Here is a 13,503-nt window from a genome sequence, read left to right as displayed (position 1 = left end):
TCCTCTCACTATATGTTACCTATATTTGTTTTCATTTTAACATATGAACTTATTCAAGCTAACATTAGCTTAAAGGCCATTCCAACATTAACGATTTTATTTTAATCCATAAACATCTGATTAAACAAAATGCCCTTACAATTTAATTAACAGAAATTCAGAGGAATGAAGAGAAATAAATAATCACGTAAAATAACTTATTAACAACATAAACCAAGATTAAAAGAAAAGTTAACTTTAACATTGTAAGTATATTAGAACTTTATGTTTATTTGTCAAATAGGAATTCATTATCATTGGTTGACTTTGTTTCTCTTATCGTATTGAACGTTCAGTTTCCCAATCTGTGGTAGGTTCCCACGGCACGTCGACAATGTGGACATATATGATTCACATCTTTACAACTGTCCATGCAACATGGTATAAGGCAACAACCTAAAACTCCACTACACAAAATGTAGAATAAATAAAAATGATTTGTATTAAACTGTTAGTAGATATTCAAACAAAGTAATGCTATTACTGTAGAATATATATCATATACAATGGCATTCCATATGTGTCAATCCTGATTTGTTTATGCAAAATGTTTCTTGAATAAGTTGTCCTAATACCAACCATTGTGTTTAATTCAAATTTGCAGGAAACAGAACAACCGATGCACATTTTGAAAGAGCTGTATGACTACGTAGTTCATGTATGTAAACGATTTAATAGAACAGCCTATGTGGTACAAGTAACCACATTAGGTATTTGTTTATTTTAAAGCCATCAAAATGAAGGATTAACAAAAGTGAGAAAAATAAAACGTCAATAGGAAAATTGATTTCTTACATAAAGTAAGAGGTTGACCAAAGAAATGTATCTAATCATAGTCGTGTTGCATAGTTTCAACTAAACTCTTACATCGACTTCATCCTACAAAAAAATTATCTGACGATAATTCGTTTGTTATCTGACTATTTTACTCGAATAAATATATGGTCAGATCAAAGGGAATATTAAGGATCTTCAATCCAATGATGAATATATATACAAAATTTATCCAATAGACTCAATCATCAAACTATCAGGGAACCTGTAATCAGGTTACAATCAACTTTCAAGGTTTCAATAATCGAGTAATCGAAGATACTATCACTACTCAGCTGACTGTGAATCTGTTTTCAAGTCACATTCAATATATTTTATTCATTTTGTTTCTCACAAGGATTAGCTGAAATGTTTCATACAATTTTATCTCAGTTTATTTACTTTCTTGATGATGAGTATCATAGCATTGAACCATCCAATGAAAACTAAACCATTAAAATTTTCAAATAAACGAAATAAATACACTGTGACTAACACATAAAACTATTGGTTCAGCCAAGAGTCCTCTTTACTAATAAATACATTTCATTCTCAAAACCATACATTTTCAAAAGACAAATTGTTTTCACATAAAGACCGACATATCGTAAACCCTAGTTATAATAGAAGCAGAGACTTGACTGATTCATCGTGGAGACAGGATCAAATAGGAGCAGTCTGATTGGATAATTTTCGATAACCCAGTGCTAGTAAATTAAACCAAGAAGAAACTATACATGTTATGATATCGAAATCAACAGCGATTACCGTTAGATTAGCCAATAAGAATCCTGGTTATAATTACTCTACTCAACGTATACTACTCCATCTATATCATTTGAAATCTAAGTAATTCTAACATTTTATCCAAGAGTCTTGTCTGAATCTCTTCAGTGAAATAATCAAAATCATCAAAGAATGAAATCACAAAACACTTATCCAATCCTATTCAGATATTGATTTTAGCAAATAAGAAAGTGTGAGTCAGTAAGATGTGAATAATGCGAACAGTTTACAGTGTGAAAAACAATGAATGTGAGTGTATGTGTACCTTTATGTTATTCATAATTAATATTTGGTAAATAGATGCAGTTTCTGCCTACTAAATAAAACACGTTAATTATTTTGATCATTAAAAGTTGAAATAATGGTACGAAAGTACGAAAGTAATTTGAATATTTTAACATCACAACTATGCTATTGATTTTTCTCATTTACATACACATTGATGTTTTAAGAACACTTTTCAATTTGTACTTTAATTATTGTTACTCCGAGACTAACTCCAAACACAAAACACAATACGTTCAAATGTGCTCATGTCAATGTGTTTGTGTATGATAGATCATTATTATTCAACTTTTATGTTAATTATGGACATCCTATTACTCTTTTATGTTTGTCTAGTGAGATGACCATAACAGCAATCCACTTAGAAAACGACGGTCATTACCAGCTAACATCAAGTCAATGAATATTAACATGAAAACATAACTGAATCTAAACTAGGAAATAACCTCAACATTGAAATCCACATGTTTCTCATGTATAATCTTCTATAATTGCAGTAAATTTATCATCAATGTCTACTAAATAACACCATAATAGAAGTGAGTTAATTTGTCATCGTGCCAAACATAAATTTAAGTCAGATATCCTGTTTGTTTTATTAACCTACCTTTCTGCAAACTAATTGCGAAACAAATAAATGACAGCTCTGATCAAACATGAATATTTTATCTAACTTAATGAATAATGCGTGCTTTGGTGCAAAATATTGTCTACACAAGATTGAAATTTGCTCAGTAATTCTACAGAGTAAAAATTGTGCTTAATTAATCAAGTTGAAACAATTTACTTTAATCCTTTAAACGTGGACATAAAATCCTCTACTTAAACTTTGTCAATAATCATAGATTGATTACAGTCAGATAAAACATTAACTTACCCAATTAGGCATATACCACCACAAGCTAAGTAAGTTAATAAACCATTTTTGTACTCCAAAGTAGTTAAAGTATTTAGTCCACATGACGGACAACGTAAAGTTACTGGTATATCACTGAATGTTACTTTTGACGTTGGTTGATCTGTGACGGCCATTGGGTAGTCAGGAGGAAGTATTGAATTATCTATAAGAAAGACACGTAAATAATTTCACAGAGTTTTGCAAAATGCCAACATAATTCTGGTTGAAACAATTGTTTAACTATTGTATCTAATTTATGTATGAAACTGATAAACTGTATTAAAATGAACGTTCAAAATTGAGTAAATGGTAGTGATTACTAACTTCATTTGGGTATACTTTTATCACTGATAAAATATTCAAGAATCTTTTCAAACTGAGTTAAACTCCGAGTTTATATAATATATGGTGCACATATTCTAATTATACCAGATATGGATATGCTCATAATTTTAAAAATCAATGTAAATTCCGTTGACGAAGAAGAAACTTTGGTTTACATTTATGGTTATATTTGCAAATGCAAAGTTACATTTCTGTTGTTGTGCATATATTTTCACTGATGATTATAAACTGAACTCAAAATGCACTTCGTATTGTCTTGCTTGCATCTTCCCATTGAGGTTTAAGACTGCAATTGATCAGTCTGTTGTGAACTCTGAGATGCAGGTACATCCAGCTGACGAGTCCCAGATAGGGCGAAACGCGTATCCTGGATTCCACTGCTAGCCACTATCCATCTTTGCTTATGAACTCAAAATGATTTAGAAATTAAATATGAATACTTTCTAAAATCTGAGTACCTATGACCACTAAAACAACAACTATTTTTAAGACATCATATTACAACGAATTACAGGGAAATTCGGGATCAACAGAATCAGAACACTTCAATTTAACTTATTTAATCGTATTCATGAACCTCAATCTATTATGGATTTCTTATACGTACTGGCTTTATTAAAAGTAAGTGAAATTATTGTGAGAATAAACTGCATTTTGAATTCTTATCAACCTCAAGTTTCCAGTTCATTTGTTCAATATACACTTGATAAATTCTACCGTTTAAACATGTTCCAGTCATTCTATGTAAAAAAAAAGACTAAGGTGACCTGTTTACTACGTGATAATAAGAGGAAAGTGGATAACTCCTGGATATTCACTCAAACGTTTTACTTTCATACTTATTTAGTTAAAATCAACAATGAAAGTGTTTATTGCTCTTAAAACATGAATATATTAGCTGGTAACATAGTAAGTAATACTTCTTATGATCTAGCTGTACAAAGAACAGGGAATTCACTAATAAAATAGTCATTTAACACTCAGAGAGAGAAGTCAAACACACCAATAATGACAGCATGTATCCAATTTTACTTTCTATTTTGATAGTTGATAATTTGACATTGATATATCATCTTATCTGTCAACTTTGTCAATCGTCTTGAGTGTGTTAATTTTGAAAACTGGTATCAAACTGATGTGGAAAGATGGGTGGATGACTAAATACACATTTTAAATATGGGTTTATGATAATTGAATTGCGAAACACCTATCTTTAAGTTTCACTTTTAAAGTATACTGTATTCTATTAATTTCCATCAGAGATTAGATAACTGAGGAAATAATTTATAAGGCAATAGTCATATTTGATATCAGTTAACAGAGTTTTTCAAGACGAGCTACTTTAATAAAGTTTGGAACTGTTTATTGTTTGTGAAACTTAGTATTGTAATATTGATGTCCATCCATATGACTCATTTCACCATAAGCTTAGATGAGAAACTGTGTACTTTGCCCGTCCATTGCACGGGTGTGTTGATTTGAGTGATATTTAGTCCACTGGTTCAAGAACGTGAAGTCAAGCCTGACTTTCCAAGGTTATGATTGTCAACTGGTACTTAACAATACATTGGAAAAAAGATATTCAATTATGAGGTGCATGGATAAACCTTGGGTTTTCCTTATTAACCCTATGTTGACCTGCAAAATAACACACCGTGTCTTCTTAATTTTGTCTTTGCAATGCACTTAATTTTATGTAAGTAGCATTTTCACACCCAAACACTCAATAAACGGAATTGATTCGAACTGTCACAAGTGGTAAGAAATTACTGTTCGGCAAAAAAGAAATTTGTTATTTGTTGTGGTAGTCAATTACTAAATGGTAGTTGGCGTAGTACACGACCATTTTGGGTTTAGTCAAGCAGTCCGATTTTGATAGTAACTGAAGTGAAATGAGGAAAACTAACTGTCATTAGTTGTCCGTTACATCCATTAGTCGAAATGTGTTACTGATCTCTTATAAAATATGATGTTTATGAGAATACCGATACAAATAGTAACATAATTACTAATGAATAACAAATATTTTCTAACTTTTTTTTTAACTAGAATTAGTAGATGTAGACAAAATATGTATAATCTGGAACATCAAAATAGACCATTGAAAGTGTATTAACGCATAAAAAGAACAAAACAATGTAGTCTCATGAAATAATCTCACCAGTGTAAATCTGTTTCATTCTGCACTCCTTGCTTGTAGAAGATTATAAGTGAAACAGAGAGAATTTTGTGATTGTCTATCGTAGATATAACAATCTTTTAGACATAGACTATCCTTTTATATACTGTGTATAATGAAAATTAATTAACAAGATTATTACTGACCACTTTACTAATTATTATAGTATTCTATTTTTGATGACTACTAAGGTCAAATAATAAAGTTTTCTATAAAGAATGTTAGAAAAATATGTTGTTTACTTTATAACTGTACCATGTATAGATTGGTCGATAAGTCTTGAAAAAAATAATAATCAATTCAATCAGATGCACATCATTCCACACAGATGTGAAGTAGTAATTTCGTAATTTATCTTAGGCAAAAGGTGTTCCTGTCACATTGTTAAGGTATTGCAATTTGTTTGCTATTCATTTTCATAATACTTCTGTTGTTGCTGTTGTCATCGTCTAATCCTACTTTGTATAAATGTTTGTGATGTTATAGATTGCAAATGTCCAGTTAGCAATCGTTACAATGAAAAATGGTAAGGAAAAATTTGGAACTGTTTCCTTTTGGATACATAAGTCGGGCTCTAGTAGTTTGATGGCTATAGTTTGGGCAAATTTGTGAGGAATGGAATTTGACTATTGATAGATGATGGTGAAAGATATCAGTTTATCACCTTGATACCCTGTGTCATAGAGATGTTCCTCAACAGCACTTCTCAAAGCATTTAATCCCACTAACCCAAGACATTATAGCAAGTCTCCTACACTCGATTTCGATTATGTTTAAATTTTGCTAGGACATTGTATTAACTTATTTAACAGACAATGTTATCCGAACAGTAACGATTCTCAAATTTCTTTGTACTATTATGATTATATGTGACAGCCTACTCACATATCTCTCTCTAACTAAAATGTTAATATCTTAAATATCTCTCGATGAGTCATTCTCTTTCACATGTATATATGTACTCGAATCTTATTATTAGCCCTTACCTAGCCTAGCTGAGCCTTGATTGGATTTGACTATAAATTTGCCTCTGTATTCGCTCGCATACACATATTCGCCTCTCTGCTTCAAGTTCTCTCGATTTGCTTGTAGCTTTTTTATCCGTGCTGTTCGCTAATAAACAATAGTCGCTGGTTCTTATTGTCTTATGAGTAATCGTCTTCTCTTAGCACTCAAATTATCGCTTTATAACTTTCACAATACAAACAATCAGTCTTCAGACTGGTAATGATAGATGCTGATATCCAGGACCCCAACTGTCCTGAGAACGCACTCACTTAGACTGCAAGATACGCAAAACCAAAAATAACTATCAAACTGACTAAAATTAGTACAGTAGTGATTAGACTACTGCTTATTGTACATTACCATATACCTGGAACCGTCCCGAAACAACAAGAAATGAGCACAGATAAATTAATCGGCTTATGCAAGTTCGTGACAAAGATAATGGATGTATTCAAAACTAAAACGAACTATAAGAACGTCAATTTTCACAGTGAATAATGATAAGTGTGTACATCTCGATCTAATCGTGAAGAAATCGTGGTTGAACACTGTTGAGGAATCCTATAATAGGATGAGATAGCCAACCAATACAACCTGGTTTTCAGTGCTGGTCTATCTAAGATTAGTTTGGAATTTTAATTATGATAATGTAATTATGTTGAATATATAATGACTTTAATTGCCTACGCTATGAAGCGCTGTAAATGTTTGGCAATATTTGAAATACCGCTTTTCTAATTAGATTAAGAAAAAAAATATAGTAAATTTGTGATGAAGGTCGCTTAAGACATAGAAGCATTGTATTAAATACAATACATCTGTCATTTAATTCACAGGAATGCAAATTAATAAGGCGTGAACTCATTAGTCGAATAATGATTTGGAATATTGTAAAACAAAAGTAATGCAGACTTAAAGTTACCACATAAGTTTACTCCTCATTAATTTGCATTCCTGTGAATTAAATGACAGATGTATTGTATTTAATACAATGCTTCTATGTCTTAAGCGACCTTCATCACAAATTTACTATATTTTTTTTCTTAATCTAATTAGAAAAGCGGTATTTCAAATATTGCCAAACATTATATTTACAGCGCTTCATAGCGTAGGCAATTAAAGTCATTATATATTCAACATAATTACATTATCATAATTAAAATTCCAAACTAATCTTAGATAGACCAGCACTGAAAACCAGGTTGTATTGGCTGGTTATCTCGTCCTATTATGGGATTCCTCAACAGTGTTCAACCACGATTTCTATACGGTGATCTTGTATAATGATATGTTCTTTACTCTAGTCAAAAATCCACAGGTCCCCCTTTCATGATTTGACCAACTGAGTACAGAGATTCGCATGCACCTGCCAAAGTAGGTGCATTGGTGGAACAGAAAGAAGAGCCTACTTTCGATTCCATAAACATATAGCATAAAGTCTCAGGTCAACTATTATAACATAATTACATGTTGTATTTTTCATCATTGATGGGTTTTACTATTAACTATGTGCTCTCTACCTACTTTTCCAGATTGAATGGTATATTATCTCAAATACATATATTAAGCAATGTTCTTGAGCGTATATTTACTGACATTAACTAATAAACTTGGGATGCCTTTGACTTAAAGTCAAAATATAGGAATTAATTTTTCAAAGGAATAGAATCGTGTTAAGCTATGATGTTGTATATTTTTATACTAGTATACCCATTGATAAATGCCTTGATTTTACTAATGGTTTTCTAGAGAATGATCATACCTTATCTGGCAGATCTCCTTTAAGCATTAGTTTATTAGTGAAATCCCCAAATCTATGCTTAGATCTAACTTTATCTACCTTCAACGGAACGTTTTACAAACCATGAATTTGGCTCAGATATGTGGATGTGCTTTTGTCGTCATGAGAGAATCTGTTACGAACTTTTCCTAAACTGGTCAAGACACTCTCATTCTAAATTAAATTTACTCACAAGGATCAAATTGATCATGGTGAGCTATCACTTTTAGATTACTTTGCTAGAAGAAATTTAAGTGGATCTCTTAATATAAATATCTACCGAAAACCAACACATTTGAGCCGTTATATTGGTTTTAATTCAGCACATCTGTTCATTAAGAAAATCTATGTAGACCCAAATTTCTTTAAAAGAGCAAATAAGGCTATTGCATCCGGAGAGGATAAACAGAAAGAACAAAAGCACGTAATTAACATCTTATAATTTAATAATTTTCCAACGAAGATTATTCAAAATGTAATAAAATTTAACGATTTACCCTTAAGTTGTGGCAGTTTATTCTCAGTAACCAAACGTTATATGAGGCATGAAATATCAAAATGATACAAAAAGGCTTCTTAAACTACAAAGAGAGGCGAGTATATATATCATTTACTGTAGCAGGAAGATACACGACATCTTATTTGATAAATCAAATACGATGACTATCGAGTTATCCAAAGAAATATTCTTTGGTTAAAGTGAACTTTTAATGCAAATTAGTTTACCTATTTCGTCGTTCACTTGATTCAGTTCAGTCACATACGAAACGTTTACGCCGGTCATTTTTAACCTATTTAAATTCAGTAAGTTAGAGATATCGGATCTCTAGTGGGCAGTAAATAATTCGCTTAGCCTGTATAAACTCAATTAGACGTATGCCACCTGTCTATGTATTAAACTTAACTGTCCGCCGAAAATGCTGGATGTACTGATATTCAGTGAGTGATTCTTGTTTAAGTACTATGGAGCGTGACTGAAAAAAATATAAAGGTTTCTATATCCTACCAACCAGTTATTACAATACTGTTCTCATTATGAATCAATAACCACTAGATATTAAATATACACGGCTAAAAGAAGCTTAAGTGGTATCCATTGAAACATATCTTAACTCTCATTCCTATACTTCATAATTGTACCGATCTATTTAAAGACAACAAAAATTTAGCAAACGTTGTTTGAGTTCTTAACGTAATTAATCCTGATATCACATAGAACTGCTTATATATTGACATTTAATAAATAATATATTCATGAATGTATTAATCAGATCGAACACTTAATTGAGAGACGGATTTACAGTATTTCTTCCTCATAACAAAGGCTTTATGCTTAGGTGAATATATTTGTGTATCCACAACTAACTGGTTAGACAAACAATATGCGGATGATAGTTTAAGTATTTTTTCACCCCCAACTACTTTTAATATGATTATTCACTAGATGGTGATTGGAGGTAGTCAACAGGAAACCCTGGACCCGGGTTTCGTGCTACTTGGCACTCGTCAGCAAGTTGTACCTGTTTTCTTGAGGGAACTGGTGCTCCCTGGCGGACTCGATCTCGTGTCACCCAGCTTCACAGTCAGAGACGTTACCACTAAGCTATCCGAGCCGCGACTGACCTCCTGTAGGACTGAGATATAATCACAATCCTGTTGACTACCTCCAACCACCATCTAAGTCTCAATATATAGTGCCCACAGTGTCGAGTCACCTAGACTGGTGGCCACATTGCAACATGATCGATAGCATTCGATCTCCACTGATAAGGACTAGACAAGCATGACATTGATCACCACCCAGTGATCAATCACTTGTGATGATTATTCACTACATTGTAAGTTTACGATTTTATGAATGAAGGTCATTCAAATTTCTAATGTTTTTCATTTGTTTTGGAATTTCCGATTCTTTTTCCGAATGTTTCGTTTTTGTGCGTGTGTGTGTGTTGATTATATTACTTCCATTCAACGACTTGTGCTATGGTCATTACTTTGCAATGATTAGCTGGTAATACCTCTTATTATGATTTCAGATATTCTCATGTATTTTTGACAGTTTATCCATTTTATTTTTATAGTTGCTTTCTTTGATTATTTATACTAGTTTATCTTTAATTCATTTGTTGTTCACTGAAAATTAGTTTATTCATAACGACTTTCATATTTGGCATTCCATAGTACTTATTTCAATTTTGTTAACTACCATTACTGATTTGACATGGCTTCATTCTGTCAATAAATTATCGACCTACATTCTGCTTTATCGTGCCTTGAAGTGTTATTATTGTATTAAATACCTCAAAAATTAAGTAACTCTTTTCTCAGAAAAATCTTTTTCTTTGACTTTGATACTTTACACTTAATTCAGTCGTTTGTTGGGAATCGTAGGACGAGTTAAGTGCATACGTTGTTCTTGTTGTTACTTGGGTTTTGCTACAATATTCTTAACTTGGTAGATCTATTAACTTAACAATACCAATTGCAAGGTTATGCCAAGTAAAATTTCATACTCAATATCTGTTGACTCCGCAACAGTAACAAACAACTATTCATGACAGATGAATGATGGAATCTCTGTATGAAAGCTTTTTCAAATCTTGCTCTTAGATAAAACGTCTTTTTCTTCTTTTTCTTTATTATGATACGAATCAGGCAAAGTGTAAACAAAGAAGCTCTAACTTTGGTCTTCGTAATTTGAAATAACGCTTTTGTGGATTTTGACTTAATCTATTCTGCGAAAAGCAATATTTTTGAATAAGTTGAATCTGAGTAATAAAGTCACACAACACAAGTTAAGTACAGTGACTGAGGCCTTTTATCAGTGACTGCAACAACTGATCTGACTGAATGCTTCTAAGATTAATTTACTTGACATGAAGAATTAAGTAATGTAAGTCAGGTGAATTAGCATATGCTGAAATTTACAGTTAGAACGTTATGAACGAGAACACAAGTGGGATGTAATTCTAATCTTGGTAAAATATGAGAACCGTAAACTGAATACTTTATCTGCAAATTTCCATCATTTGTCTTTCAAATTCTATATAATTCTTCCTATTGGTAATTCCTTTCTATTTCCCTTTCTATCCTCTTCAACTCGATTTCCTTATCCTTCTGCTGCCAGGTTTTCCACTCCTGGTTGGTGTTACATACTACTTATGACGACACATAAGTAGCATACACCACAAGAATAGATAATGTTAGACATTCAGTAATAGATCTGTACAATTCAAGAAGTAAATCTTCTAAACATTATAGTATGAATACATGAATAAAAATACTTTATTGATAATTATTAATTGTACAAGAAATGTGACATACAATTAAATATATACTGTCTACAGTTTTTGCAACAAAAATTTAATATTCCGAATCTAATTGACTGGTAGATAAACCAATACAGACAAAAATGTTCTTTAAACATACTTAGATGTTTCAATGAACAAAAACAATTTCAATGAGTTATCTACTAGGACAAAATGTACTACCGGATTACTGAATGGTTACTCAGTCAATAATTGTAAACATTAAGCACTATTAAATGTTATCATAAGATAACATTACGAGGAATAATCGAAAATCTTACTGTTTGATTTTTTTTTAAAGACCATGGTTCGATAATTTTGATGTTTGATTATATTTGCTTGAAAAAACTTGGATCGGATTTCCGGGTGAAACGTTAGATTTACTTCAAATTCATTCGGTGAGATTTTACAAATACATTCTTCTTCCTTAATATCTCACATCAACTCGACGCCCATATATTTTGAAACTATTCGATCAAATGTAGACGAAAGCTCATATATATAAATATTCAGTTTAAAAATAAATAACAATCAAAAATGGGTGATTGCACTGAGTTTTTTATGTTTGATTAATCCTTAATGTTAAACTGGTAAGTTGTTCTTCAGAGTTGATTATTCAACTAATCATCTACAGTTTTCAAAGAGCAAAAAACAACACTGTTCAATGAATATCAGAATTATTTGAGGTGGAACAATTCTAAAAATAGTAGTTTTAAACTTATAATATCATACTGCTAGAAGGCTATGTTACTAGTTAATACATATATATTTCAAAAATTCCTAGTGTGAATTAGAACAATATGTATGATTGAAACCTTGATAATGACACCTACAATTGAACAATATTGTTTACAATAAGATCCTCATCAGGCTTTACACTAATATACAGTAATATTTATACGCATACACGATGTTATTAAACCAATCAAGGCAGTTTATGAGTCAGTGATAGCAGTGGAATAGACTAAATAAATCATGAATCGATCCAAGGTGGACATTAACACCGTTGGATGCTGGCCAGCTCACTGGTCTAGGGGTTAAGTGTTCGCGCACAAGACCTAATGTCCTTGCTTCGAATACCACGTGCGGGACCGTGGATGCGCACTGCTCAGGAGTCCCATTCTAGGACGAAACGGTCGTCTAGTCTTTCCAGGTTTTCATTGGTGGTCTAGGTTAGAATGAATCGTGAATTCAGCTATTAAAATACTACAATCTCCACAATTCCCCATACTGATACATAAACACAAGTAAAAAGTACAAATTGACAGTGTGATAACAGGTGTACTGGTTGTGATAAGAATAACGAAGGCTTGAATTATCGTTTGATGATGAAAACTAGGTCAATGACTTGAAAAATATAGGTGTTGAAATAACATTCATGAAAACCAAAAGATTACGTAATAAGAGGGTTTCAGATAATTGAGCAACGGAGTGTGTGTTTGAAAACAAGGTGTGTAAAGAAAGATAGACGAACAGAGACCATGGAAAATAATGATAATTATAATCTCTTATTAAAGCTAATTCAACCAAGGAAGAGATAAAGGTGTTGCGAATTTCATAAGAATACAAAGACTTGTATTGGTAACTCGAATTCCTATAGCTTCTACAGTGTGTGAGAGATTAAATAGATACCCATAAAGAATACTAGTTGGAATACGACAAATTATTTAAAATGATATATTTCTAGCTACAACATGACCGATATCGATCAAGTGTGATAGAACGAAGCTGTGTATTGTTTTGACGATATCCTTTCCCAACCTTGTTTGGTTTGACAACTTCGTATATGCATATGAATATTACTGTATACTAGAGTAAAACCTGATAGGGATATAATTGAAAAGAATATTATTCGCTTATATATGTATACATATATAAAAATCATTTTCTATTAAATGATTATTTCTTAACTTATAAAAGTGAAACAATAAGAAGTTAGACAGTTCTTGATTTAACTAATCCAAAAAAAAATAAGTTATTGTTGATACATATTTATTATAGAACAAAAGTAGATAGAGATTATGTCTTTAGAAGCATTTGCTAGTTTGATGGTATGAACAAT

The 13,503-nt window shown here is 31.6% G+C and overlaps 2 protein-coding genes across 2 annotated transcripts in view; one reads left to right on the top strand and one right to left on the bottom strand.

Moving 5' to 3' along the window:
- Positions 1-331: 331 nt before the first annotated feature.
- MS3_00010456 (uncharacterized protein) lies at positions 332-5,346 on the bottom strand (the record flags this gene model as incomplete). The annotated part of the gene is made up of 3 exons (XM_051218821.1): positions 332-446; positions 2,801-2,984; positions 5,328-5,346. 3 exons carry the CDS (start codon positions 5,344-5,346, stop codon positions 332-334), a joined length of 318 nt encoding a protein of 105 aa, XP_051072138.1.
- The window catches only part of MS3_00004119 (uncharacterized protein), a 38,616-nt gene continuing 27,382 nt past the window's right edge, over positions 2,270-13,503 (top strand). The window contains exon 1 of the mRNA XM_035731834.2: positions 2,270-2,462. Within this exon, the coding sequence (XP_035589800.2) occupies position 2,462 (1 nt within the window). The 5' untranslated portion in view covers positions 2,270-2,461. The remainder of the gene's footprint in view (positions 2,463-13,503) is intronic.

Source organism: Schistosoma haematobium, chromosome ZW, assembly GCF_000699445.3.
Source record: "Schistosoma haematobium chromosome ZW, whole genome shotgun sequence".
Lineage (NCBI taxonomy): Eukaryota > Metazoa > Platyhelminthes > Trematoda > Strigeidida > Schistosomatidae > Schistosoma > Schistosoma haematobium.
This window is presented reverse-complemented; position numbering and strand designations above follow the sequence as displayed.